Source organism: Vigna angularis, chromosome 10 (assembly GCF_016808095.1).
Source record: "Vigna angularis cultivar LongXiaoDou No.4 chromosome 10, ASM1680809v1, whole genome shotgun sequence".
NCBI classification, from domain to species: Eukaryota; Viridiplantae; Streptophyta; class Magnoliopsida; order Fabales; family Fabaceae; genus Vigna; species Vigna angularis.
Window position 1 is genome coordinate 13,002,648 of NC_068979.1, and position 13,974 is coordinate 13,016,621.

General features: G+C 34.5%; 1 protein-coding gene across 1 annotated transcript; it reads right to left on the reverse strand.

Annotated features, from left to right (window-relative positions):
- Nucleotides 1–8,040: 8,040 nt before the first annotated feature.
- Nucleotides 8,041–9,592, reverse strand: LOC108335333 (inositol-tetrakisphosphate 1-kinase 1). Its single transcript, XM_017571328.2, has one exon. The coding sequence runs from the start codon at nucleotides 9,260–9,262 to the stop codon at nucleotides 8,216–8,218; it is 1,047 nt and encodes a 348-aa protein (XP_017426817.1). The 5' UTR covers nucleotides 9,263–9,592; the 3' UTR covers nucleotides 8,041–8,215.
- Between the last annotated feature and the right edge of the window lie 4,382 nt (nucleotides 9,593–13,974).

Below are 13,974 nucleotides of genomic sequence, written 5' to 3' on the forward strand. Positions count from 1 at the left end.
TAATATGGCTATAATTTTAAGGGTTTTGTAAAGTACGGATAAAGATGACTCTACTACGACTGTAGTTTCAGCATACCTGCAGAGAGAAAGGCCAACATTCCGTAGAGATTGAATTATCATCAAGCATCTCCATACGATACGACATTTCACCTCTTTAAATTTGCCCTTATAATTATAAAAGTAACCCAAATAACGGGTAACCAGATTTTCCCCAAATTTAAATACACATTCAGTGGTTGTAGCAACAAGAATGTTTGGGTCCATATGCTTCTTGGACACTTCCCGTTGACTTGTTTTCAACTGTGATAACAACTTCTTCCAATGGGGTTCTTCATGTTTTGCTATAGCTATTCAGGTTCACCTTGATGAACTACTTTTTTTCTTTGCCAAACTCAATTTTTAGGTCAAGCAGGACAACTGTGTCGGAAACCGTTGTTCCTGTCGTTGCTACTATTGATGTCATTGTCGATGATATCCAATGCACTGATCAAGTAGAGGTTGATATATCTAATTATGTCTCTCCACGTTCTATTTGTTCTGGGGTAGTGATGACAGTCATCGTAAAGCTGCACAGCAGTGGGAAAATACCATCACTCGTGTTGGTCAAAGGTTCAATTGTTTTAGCGAATTTCGTGAAGCATTGCATGAATACTCTATTGCTCACGGGTTTGATTACAAATATAAGAAAAATGATAGTCATTTGTGGATGGAAATGATTGCATTTTTCCTATAGTCTATGCAGTTGTAGACACCAAGACCGAAGACAATTGGCGCTGGTTTTTGCAGGAACTGAAATTAACTATATCAACATCTCAGTAGCTCACATTTGTTGCAGATTTTCAAGATAGCCTAAAAAGTTCATTATCTAATATATTTGAAAAATACTACCATAGCCATTGTTTGCGTTACCTTGTTGAAAAATCGAACAAGGACTTGAAGGGACAATTTTCTCATGAGCCAGACGGTTCACGACTAATGATTTATTAGCTGCCCGCTCAGTCCATTAGTTGGCCAGTCTGCCATGTAGTACATTTGCCATGGGCCCACTCCACACCATCTTGTTTTTAGTGAAGGATTGGCAAGGGAATTCCATGTGTGCTTCCTGTGATCTTTAACTTGCAAACGTCACTTCTTTTTTATTTGTCTTTGATTTCCATATTCCATTATATATTACTGGGTTGTCCACTTTTCTGTTAGTGAATTTCTAGCCATAGATTGAAGTGTTCCTTTCTTTCTCATATAGAGTTTGAGAGGCAGAAAACTTATATAATTTATTGTATTCTCATACTTGCCCAAAGATTTTAATTGATGTTGTAGCCTGAGGGTGTCATGAATGTTCTCTAGTTCAAGACGATCGAGAAGGATGACACGACCCTGTATACAAACTAGTTGGTCAACTTTGAGCAACCAGGCGATAGGAAACATTTTTCAACTCCTACCAAGCCCTTCACATGTGGTCAGGGAACGTTTTTCAACTCCTAACGTACCTTCAACCAGCCAATAGGAAACGTTTTTCAACTCCTGTCGAGCCCTTCACAGGTGGTCAAGGAACATTTTTCAACTCCTGACTTACCTTCAACCAACCGGTAGGGAACGTTTTTCAACTCCTGTTGAGCCCTTCGCATGTGGTCAGGAACGTTTTTCAACTCTTGACTTATAGGGTTGGGCAAATGGAACTAAACTGCACTGCACTACTAAAAACTGTACTGAACTAAAAACTAATTTGTCTAAACTAAACTGAACTGTAAAACAGTTCAAACAAACTGAACTGAACTGTTTTTTGTTTTATCAAACTGTACTGAACTGTATTGTACTGTACTAAATTATACTAAACTACAATATAAACTGAACTGAACTACTAACTATACTAATTTTAAACTAAACTAAACTACTAACTATACTAATTTTAAACTGAACTGAACTACTAACTATACTAATTTTAAACTGAACTGAACTACTAACTATACTAATTTTAAACTGAATTGTACTAATTTAAAACACCCATGGACTTTGCAAATGCCGGCAGAATATCAGACACTCCATCAATCAGCACTTCATCATGTGCACTATCAACATCATCGATTTCACTGTCTGACTCTATTGACAAGCAGAATGCTCCCGAAGCAACAATAAAGTTGCATCAACAAGCTGTGCCAAGTCTGCAAGTATAGAAATCTCAACATTAGCATCAGTTCACCAGCAAAATGACTCTTACAAATTGGTAAAATAATTATATGCTTACAAGGCTCAAGAGTTGCAAAACCATAATCTATGATGATATCAGCCAGACTAGTGCATGCTTGAGCAACCACTTCCTTATCATCATCTTCAACCATAGACTTGATGTAAATAATCATCACATTATCTGAAGAATCAAGAAGACTTGATATGCTGTCACACAACAAACATCTTCATACAATTGAAAGAGAAAACCATCATTTTGGTCTTTGAATTATAACACCTTAACTTAGCCTGGAATTAACAGAACTCAAAAAAGGCACTAAAATATGGAATTAACAGACTGTAACATGTTAATATAACCTGATTAACCTCAATAAAAGAACAAAAGACACTGCATTGAGTAGTAGCATACCAACATGTCCATACTCCTGCAAAAAATTAAATAACACATTTTGAAGAATAAAAGAGTTTTGTAAATCAAATTCAATACAAGTCTCCAGATTTCTAGGACTTTCTTTTGGAACAAAAACATCAAATATGAAAACCAAACAGTGAAGGAATGTTAAATCCTATGAATTGTTAGTTATTACAGCAAACATAAACTAAGCAACAATCTGAAGTAACTCATTGAAAAATATATTTAGATATAAGTAATTTGAATCATCATGTAGCACAACATTGAAATTAACATTAAAAATAGTAATTTGAAAAGCCAGTATTGAGCATTTGTGTACCGTCTCCAAGACAAAACAACATGAAAAACAAAGCATTAAGGTTATAGTCTTACCCACATGTACTTTAGATAACTAACAAATTGTGGCAAAGCTTCAATCATCCAAATTAATAGCAGCACTTGAAGGTCCCACTTCATCTTGAGAGGTTATCTCTACAAAAATAAAATAAAATATTTCATAATTTTTGAACACTTAAAATATAAATTAAAAAATATATAAGTTTGTCATATAATCTCACCTTGCTCAAATTTATCAAGTTCTTTAGGATCCTCATAAAAAAGTATAGAGAAAGGTGTTCCTTTTAACCGATCTTGTGTGCAAACAAGCACTTCTACTATTTTAGGCGTTAGGCAACTACGATAAGGACTAACCACTCTTCCTCCTGTACTGAATGCACACTCTGATGCTACGGTAGAGATAGGAATGGCTAACACCTCTCGAGCCATGTTCGCAAGGATAGGAAATCTAGTTGAGTTGACTTTCCACCAATGTAAAATATCAAACTCAACTAACTTTATATAAGGTTCAGGATCCTCTCTCAAATATTTATCAAGCTTTGATATGTAATCAAATCTACGTCCGTTAGCTCTTAGGTAGAAACTCATGCCATGCGGATCATCATCATCATCTAGTTGAGATTCTTGTTGGCTACTTTGAGAACCTTCCTCAATACCTTGATATTGTTCATAAAGTGATTTTAAGGATGACAATAATTTTAATTTCAATCCACTAGCCATACTAGATTCAAATAGGTAGTCAATGAAGTAATTAACAAAATCCAACTTACTCCTAGGATAAAGCACAACAGCAATCAATAATAAAATATTAATTCCATTAGGATTTCCCCAATATTTTTCATACTTGCCCTTCATCCTCATTGCCATCAATTTTATGCTCACATCACTACTATCAGAATATTGTCGAATTCTTTTACCAATTCCAAACACCTCCTTCATATACATATGACTGGTGACATAAGAAGAACCAGAAATGCGTAGGGTAGAGTCATAAAACATCTTTAAAAATGGTAGAATAGACCTCGCATATTCCCAATCCTCTTCTAATGGCACACCACCATTACTTTTGGCCATTTCAATACCAAATTTCTTATCCTGCATATCTAGCAAGACAAAGGCATCTTTGTACTTCAAGCTTGCCTCTAACATTAAGTAAGTTGAATTCCACTTGGTTTCAACATCAAGACAAACAATACCTTTATAAGAAATTCCCTCTTGTTTAACACATGCCTTGAATCTAGCAAATCTAGCGGGAGAAGATTTTACATATTTAACTGCACTTCGGATTTTTGAAATCGAATCTTTGATCTCTTTTAAGCCCTCATTCACAATCAAACTCAATATATGAGCACAACAATGCATATGAACATATTCTCCCTTTAATACAAGACAATTCCATGATAACATCCTTCTTTTGAGGTACTGGACCCCAACATCATTTCCGTAGCATTATCCACGGTGATACTAAGGACTCGCTTCAACTCCCAATTATTCAAACAAGCCTCAACATGTTTAGCAATGAGCTCCCCTGAATGTCCCGTTGTTTGAGAAAAGTTCAAAATTTTCTTTTGAAGTTTCCAATCATTATCAATAAAGTGAGCTGTTAAACTCATGTAATTTAGGTTTTGGATTGAAGTCCATGTGTTTGTAGTTAAACAAACCCTCTCACACTGCTTTGACAAAAACATTTTCAACTTTGTTTTTTCCTCTTCATAGAGTTCCCACATTTCACGCCTCAATGTAGTGCGGGATGGAACTTCAAATCGTGGTTGCAAGGACCATACAAAGTCACAGAAATCCTCATTTTCCACAAATCGAAAAGGAAGCTCGGACTTCACAAACATCTTCACCAACTTCATTCGAGATGTATTTTGGTCAAATTTAGAAATAGTTGGTGAAGGGCTAACACTAACTTCTGTAGTTGATGATAAAAGCTTTTGCCTTTTGAATGCTTCTTTATTAGGATTTTCTTTGCATCTCTTCAAATGATTCCTCATCCCGCTTGTTCCACCCAAATATTTAATCAAATCACCACAATAATTGCATTTAGCCTTCTTCTCAGAATAAGGTTCTTGTTTAGTAAAATGTCCCCACACATCTGATCGACCTTTACTATTCTCAGTTGACGATGAATCGATACAAGGAGGTAAATGATCCATTCTAGAAGTATTTGGTGTGAGGGTTTCTACCGTTTCTGACATTCACGTCACTACATTAATTAAGAGTTCAAATTACTATCTATGATTTAATGGTCTAATCTTTTAAAACTAAAAATATATGAAGAAGTGCAGGTTATCAACTATTAGAATCATCTAAGAAATTCAAGCATAAAATCTAAAAGCACATCTTAAAACCTATATTATCAACTGTCAGAATCATCTATCTAAACTAACCCAGCTTCCAAGTATTGAAACCTATAAAATGAAAATAAAACCTTAACTAAGAATTTGATCAAGTATCTAAGGTGAAACGAAAGTAAATCACATGAGAGATAACTAGAAACATCAGCTAGAAGAATAAAATTATGAATGCAAATAAGGCCTTAAACTCTGCTTCCAATGGAGGTAATTGGAATCATCAAGTTTTTCTGCTATGGAATTCATAAATAACTGGGAAGCAGATGGGTGTGAGCTTGAATTGACCATTGCAGATCAAATTCTAGCCCTTGATACCATATCAGAAAACGATATGAAGAGAAGATAAGAAGATAAACAAAGATTGATCTTGTATATTATTTCACTTGACTAGAAACAGAGAATACACGCCTAGTACATATAGGCACTAAACTGTACAAGATACAAAAGACAGAAAACTAACATCCAGTTGAATAATGGTTTTGCATCAATATCTCTAATAGACAGCAATGAAGCATAACAGGCAAAAGAAAACAAACCATTTAGTACATATGCTTATAACCAATCAACTGAAGAAAAAGTCAGATTTCATTGCACCTGTATGTCACGAAATGTGGCTTCCTCAATAGTTAATTTGGATGATAAATCTCCTACTTGCCTATATTTATATTCATATTTCTTTGCTAGAACCTCAACCTGAAATTAATATTTTGAGCAAATAATAAATGTTATGATTACTGAGGTAATAAATAACACATTCAATTTTAAAGAAAGATACCTCATGTTTATCAGCTGATATTCTTTCTATGACCTCATTAAGTCGATTGTCACATCTGCTTTGTATAGAACCTTTTATAGCAGAAGAGCAACAAATTTGTTGAAAAAGGGTAAAAAAAAATTACATAACAGTAGTAACCATAAGAAGAAGAAGAATAAAGCCTGTTTTAATATACTTCACTCCTTTCTATCACTTATTAACCATAGAAAAGGTGAAAATAAGCAGAAAATTTAATATTAATATGACCTTATTAACCATAAGAACATTAAAGGTGAAAAAAAATGCCTTATAAAAAATTCTCACATTTGGCTTCATAAAAAACATTTATTCACAAAGAAATAACAAATTCGTTAAGAAAGCAAAGAGAAAAAATAAATATGATACTCATAGTTAACATTCCTGCATATAAAATGTAGAAAATAAGGCTTAAAGTAGAAAAATCAAATAATGGAGCAATGTCACTCACAGTTTCCAACCCAGTTGACTGTTATGGTGTATGAAATTGATATCCCTTCTTGGCAACTCAGAAAACACTTGGATCATATCTGAAAGATTAAAATGGTTCACACACCAATCAACCCTAGTTTAAGAGAATCATATAAGAAATAAAATCATAACATGGAACTGAATATTAACAAAAATTCATAAAAGATTGGTTTAAGGAAAGTACAACAGCACAGGCAGAGACACAACACATAGAGGTAGAGGCCGCGGTGGAACTCTCCTTTGTCGACAGGGTCACGGTGGCAGCGGCTGCGCGTTATCTTTGGACCTCTCTTTCGACGACAACGTTGAAACGCAAGCTAGGGCAGAGTCACGATAGGATCACTGTGAAATTTCGTTGAAGCTCTCCTTCGCTAATAGCGTCACAGTGAACAATGCGAGATTTCGTTGAAGCTCTCTCTAACGGTGGACAACGCGAGCTAGGGCACGTTTTAGGAATAATTGAAAAATTGAAAATGAAAGAGGGATGGATAACAGTTCTAGCAGTTAACTGAACTGAAAATCTTATAAGTTCAGTTTTTAAAAACTGAACCATAAAATAGTATATTTAAGTTTTAGTAAAAATGGATCAGTTATTTTTAGTATAATATAGTATAATTAACTACAGTACAGTACAAATCAGTTATTTTTGCCCAGCCCTATTAACTTACCTTCAACTAATCGACAGGGAACTTTTTCAACTCCTTATAAGCCTTTCACATTTGGTTAGGGAACGTTTTTCAACTCCTGACTTACCTTTAACTTGCCGACAAGGAACATTGTTCAACTCCTATCGATCCCTTCACAGGTGGTCAGGGAACATCTTTCAACTCCTATCTTACTTACAACGAGCGATCAATGAAACTCATAATCTTGGTCAAACGTACAACAACACACAAAGACAAGTGTCGAAGGTAAAATTAATGCATAGAAAAAAGACTCCCTAATACAACGTGAAGACCTCTCTCAAGCTCACAATAACCCCTATGCACCTCTTCCAATAAAGATCATGTTTGGGCTTGGGGGCTTGTGTACTGTATGACCACTAGTCAGCCAAGGATCAGGTGGTCGACCCTCCAACAAGGAAATGACTGACCGATCTGGAATAGTCAATAATGACAATTAATCTGAGCAATAATAGCTATTAATGGGTAGTTAATGTAATAGTCATTGATTGACAATTAATAAAAATAATGTCATTTATTGATAGTAAATGAGTCAGACGTAAATGATAAACTCAATATAATATTTATAAATATATGTAAGAATGAACTCTTATTATAAAATTATTGAATAAATCACTTACTTGAACGTTACCCCACGCCAAGGACAAGGAAAGGAGAGCAAACATCATAACTCAAAGGATCCTCAGGAAGCCCGCTCATAGTCATAAAATAATACTACAATTTTTGGAGGACGCCGGACTTGATAACACTTGTTAATAAAAGTAATTTGGTCATGATACAATTGTTGTCAACAGGAAAACATGCTAATTTGGTTTTCCGAAATATTCTTGTTATATTTGAGCAACTTGCATATCATATTAATAAATTGTTAGAAACAGTACAAGATATTGAATATTGAACGTGATCATCCACCACGTTTGTGAGTTGATTAAAGAATGTGACGATGATGAACGTGGAGGATAACACATTGAACACAAGATATTCATACATATACAGAACCCTCTTTGTCTTCCCCATCCCCGCTACAAGTATTGATCACAATCCTCGTTGCATCTTTGTCACACTCCTCAGTCTCACCCCCTCGCCGTTTCTTGCACAACACATCACACAAAAACTCAGTAAAAACAGTCTCATAACCAGGCATTTTCGCATACCCTGGGAAGTAATTGATATCAACAATAAGATAACGATTTTTGCGTCGAGAATCCCTAATAACATCGAAATTAAACAGGTTTAGCTTCATCACACGCCTCAGCTCTCGAGCTATCTGAGTAACGAAGCTCAGAGGAGGCATCTCAGCATCATCCAAATGCATCATCTTGTAATATTTGTCGTCGATTCTTTCATCGCTTGCCAAATTTGAAAACTGCGAAAACGCCCACAAATCCTCCGAAACCTTCATCAACTCCTCCTCTTCCACGTCCGGCAGCGACTTCCGCTTCACGCACCTCACGCGCTCCCCGACCACGTACACCTTGAAGATCACGCCACCGTGGTTCACGAACTCCTGCACCACCACAGGAGGCTTCAGAGAATTCAAACCTTCGTGGTTGTAAACCAGCGCCATTTTGTGCGACTTCGCGCTGCCGTCGGCCACGAGAGGTTTTGCGATCACCGGAGACTTCAACGCCTTCCAGATCCGCCTGTCGAACAGCTTCGCCTTGTCGTTTATCACAATCTGCTTCGGAATCCCAACCGTCTCGGTCCGGTCGTCGATTTTCAACTCCGACACGACCTGTAGCATCGAAATCCGATTGTGGAGCCTCTCGATCGATTCCGGAGAATCAAGAACGACGGCATTCGGATAATTCGCGGTAAACTCGTTCAGTTGATTCCTCCAATCGTCGCCGTAGAGCTTGTGGAGGACGCAATCAAATGGACCTTGATCCTTTAGGCTCCGGTTCGGGTCGATCCGGACCAGGTCTATCCCGCGGGATCTTGCGAGATTCACTAGCGAATCTCGGATGAAGCTGCTTTGCTTCTTTAGCAACAAAGCGTACCCTACCCGGAATAGTTTTTCCTCTGCCATTGAGTTTTTTTTTTCTTCTAAATGTCAAAATTGTTGTCGCAATCCAAGAGCATTTGGTGAAGAGCGAGGTTTTGGTGAAATGATTGGATTAGGATTTTGTTGCGGCGGTTTTTTACTCGAACGCCGTTCAGTTTCACTGAAATTGCAAAACGTAGAAAGGCAGAGAAGAAAGGAAAAGTGGAAGGGAAATGTACAGAGTAAGTGAGGTATATATAGCTTTGACTAGGGTCAGTGCTGTTAGAGGGAGACGATAAACTCACCGGATGAATTTTGAAATAAGATTGTTGAATACGCGTGGCAATTTTGTTGAGGGACGTTATGTGGATTCGAGCATCGACGCGCATGTTGATTGGAAGGGATTGTATTATTGTATTAAAGGAGCTATAAATTGCCCTGATAGTCAAAGTCAAAGCTTGATAAGATTTTGATGGTGTTTGGTAGCCGGAAATAGATAAGAATGGAGCAAAGATAACACGGGACATGTTTAATTTAAATCATTCTTTTACTTATCTTATGGATGATGCACTATTTGTCTATTTTGAGAAATATATTCTTTATAAATAAATATAATAAACTATAGTAATGTTGATACTGATTTGTTGCAAGTAAAAACATGCACATAAATTTGTGAAAAAAAATGGAAAGGGGAAGAATAGTACATAAATACTAAGAGGATATTTGTTTATATATTATAATAATGATAAATAATAAAAATGAATATTAAAAGTATCAAATAAAAATAAATAAAATATTTTTAAAGATTTTTTTCATACATTTATTTTCAAATTATACTAATTTATAGAAAAATTACTTTTACCATATTCATAAAATTTTCTCTTATTTTCATTTACTTTTCGCTCTAATTGTCATAGTTTAAATATACAGGCTTTTCAATTTTTTTTTTCACTCTCTCGCTTTTAAGTCTTGAAATTTCGAAGTCTGGTTTCCTTTCAAACAACTCAATCTCATCCATACAAAACATTTTTCATGCTAATCAACATTGGAGCTAGGTCAACATTTTACAATTTTAACATATATATATATATATATACATAATTATTAAAAGTATTTGAATTTAAGTTCAGATTTACCAAAAATAAAATTATAATAGTTTAGGATGACTTTAAAGACACGATTCTTTGGTATATTCGAATATAGTAAGAGGTTCTTTCCATTAATTGCTCGTCCAAGTTGCCATTCCTGTACTACTGAAATTATTCTATGATGTCAAAGGTATAGTTAATATTAAGCTTTTGTTTGGATTCGATACTAGATATTTGGAAGAGTATATTTCAAAAAAATAAAAAATAAAACGAAGTTGTTTGATTTAAGAGATTTGAGATAAAATTTTATAAAAGTTAATAAACAATGAGATGGATTTAATAAATTAAAAAAATATTTTAATTGATAAAAATGAAAGATTGTTATTATTTATATTTATTATTATTTTATTATTATATTATTATTTATTATATTATTATTTGATTTTGATCAGTAAAATTTATTTATTTAATAATTATGAAATTGTTTTTTAATATAAATTATTATAAAAGTTAAAAAAAAACTTTTCTCTCCATTTTTTTTTGCATGAGAGAGGAAAGTTAAATGAAAAGTTGTCTTGTTTATTTTGTAATATTTTGTCTCAATTTTTTAATTTTCTTTGTATTATTTCTTTACAAAGTTTACATTCGTGAAAACAAACTGACCATAAGAGCTAGGAATGGAATGATGTTGATTATTCTAATAAATTTAATCATGTTAAATTATTAATGAATTTTAATGATAAAAATAATAATATGTGATTTCATATATATTAATTTATGTTGAGAGTATCAATATCTAGATATAGAATGAAAGGATCAGGTAATAAAAGAAATTATATTATTAAAGTAAGAGAATAATATGTAAGACTCAAAAATCAAGGAGGGGATGGAAATAAAGGATAACATAAGAATTCAAGTGAACAAATCATGATTGAGAGTTCATCGAATAATGTATAATGAAAGATAACATCGAAAAAATTGTTTTAGGCAACATTAGAAAGGAAATAACTCTAGATAGAAATGGAAGTTAATCTATGACTATTATTGCAAAACATAGTAGTGATGAAATGTGATAGGTATCAGTGCAGTTATCACTATAGTAAAACACCAACTTTTTAAAGTGTCCTGTATGCTTCGATTTGATTTTATAGAAACTGAAGCATATAAAAATACGGTAGCATTTATGTAATAATAACGAAGTTATATATTTCGGTTCCTTGGCAACCAATGCAGAAAGGGTATATTGCCTCGGTTAAAAGAGCAACCAAAGCATAATAACTTGCAGAATCCACTACAAGCCAGACTTTTCATCTGATACCTTTTCTGAAATGAGTTCTATTGCCTCGGTTCAGAGAGGAACCAAAGCATAAAACCTTGCCAAATCCCTCTGCAACCACTGATATACCCTGACATAATTCAGAAGAGGACCTATTGCCTCGGTTATTGTTAACTCTCTATTTTCCCACCTTTTGTGTGATAATAATATGCTTTTAGGCTATTTTAGTTTTTAATTCATTAGAAATAGTATAGTTTAGAGTAAATAGGATAAAAATAGGGTTTTTGTAAAAATAGAGTTAATTTTCCCTTTTTAGTTAAATAAAATGAGTTTTTAAATAAATAGGTATTTTACCCTTTTAGTAAAAATATTTAGAAAAATAAATAAATTTTCTTTGGTTTTTATCTTTTCTTTTCGCATTTTAAACTCGTATTTTTTTTTTCAGGATCAAGTCTTTGAAAGCTTGGGCTGAAATGAAATGGTTGTGCTGAGAGAGTTGCTCCCTCCATCACCACCGGCTCCTCCCTGCACCTCCCCATTCCCTTTTTGTCCTTTAATAATATTTAATTTGTAGTTTTAATTTTTACCAACATTTAACTATTAATGGTTTCCACATGCACCCGCACAGTACCAATTCCGTGTAAATGAAATTGCTTTCAATCTTCTTCTTCTATATTGTGATTTTTGTTTTGTGGTGGTGTAGTGTAGGATTATTGTAGTGTGTTTGGTCGGATCTCGACATCCGTGGACAATCGAACATGCCATCAAATTTAAAATAACACTTGCCCATCAAATTTAAAATAACACCTGCTTCTTTAAACTCCATCCTGCAATTATTTCTATTCTAATTAATTTTTTTTAAGGAAAAGAATGATCTAATAAATAGTTAGATACAATGGGTGCAAACTGACGAGGTAGCCATTGATTCTTTCTACAATTCTGGAAAGATAAAGGGTTAAAATATCTAGTACTTAGTTGTTTTTCATGTGGCCCTAAATCTGGTTGCAGTGCAATTAAATCAACCAAACCTAATTAATTCCAAAATGCCTATTTTCCTTTGCAAAGAATCATTGGTTCTCTTTCGCGGCCAAAAACAAAACCCAGCTGAGGGCTCTTCAGTCTTACGTTCCCTTCTTCTCTTTCATCTTGATCCTCCATCTCGCACAAGGAAGGTGGTCTCGCGGTGGCCTCGTGGGAGCAAAGATGAAGATGCGATTGAAGCGCAACGAAGGTGCCACGACGAAGGTTTCTTCTCCCCATTTTGATTCGCGACATAAGGAGATAGCTTCTACCTTCTCCTTCTTTCTCTGATTTCGATTGGGTTTTAGGGCTTCCTGTTTTCGCATGAGTGGTTTGGTTTTCTTCATTGGGTTGTTGTTCGGTTGATTGTTCTCTGAAGGAGGGGTGAGGGAAACGTGTCGTTCTCGTGCTTGCAACGATTTGGAGTTCATATTTCATCTTGGAGGTTTGACTTCTGGGTTTCTGTTTAATGCATATCCTATTCTTCAACATTTTCTGGGAATGATTTTAATGCTCTACCAGCAAAATAGACCTAAATAAATTAAGGAGAACATAAATTAAAAAAAGTTCAATTTCAAGCGCCAATCTTCACAACAGACACACTCCACCAACGAAGCACCACCACCGCACCATCACCGCACCACCAACGCAACACAAACACAAGCAAAAATGAAAAAGAAAAAAGGAATGAAGTGGAAACGGATATGGAGAATGGTAGGGGGAAAACGAATATGGAGAATGGTAGGAGAAAAACGGATATGGAAGAAAGAGAGAAAGTAAGAGTTGGGGGTGGACTGCGACTGAGTTAAAACGAGATAGGGAAGTAGGGTTTTCGTATAAAAGTAAAAAAAAAGTAAATGTTTAAACTAAAAAAGGGTAATTTTGTAATTAAATTTTTTTTGGGGAGGTGTAGGAATCTATAGGGGTGGTGGAGAGAGTAGCTCTCTTGTGTTGAATGTGTTGATTGGGCCAGCGCAGATTTGAAAAAAACTGGGCACTTGGGTTGCTGCTTAAGATTGAACTGACTTTCCCTTAGGGTGTGTTCTTTTGGGTGTATTTGGGGCAGATGATTTGGGAGAGATGATTTGAATGGATTTGAGTGGATTTGAGGGTAATTTTTGTAGTTATTTTTTTGAGTGGATTTGTGGTTAATTGAGAGTGGATTTGGAAGTAAAGTTTGTGAGAATTAGTGTAGGATTTGATTGATGTGATAGATATAAAAAATTAGTTTAATTGGTAGAAAAGAAAGATGACCAAAACGCCCCTAGTTATAAAAGTATTATTAAATGTTATTTTCTAATGTTATATTTAATTGTAAAAATGTTTATAAAGAGAAAAAAAATTATGAATAATTTATAAAATTAATGTTTAAA

Bases quoted from the DNA above. Each gene is read 5' to 3' on its own strand.
- LOC108335333 (XM_017571328.2), bottom strand. From the start codon at position 9,262: ATGGCAGAGGAAAAACTATTCCGGGTAGGGTACGCTTTGTTGCTAAAG.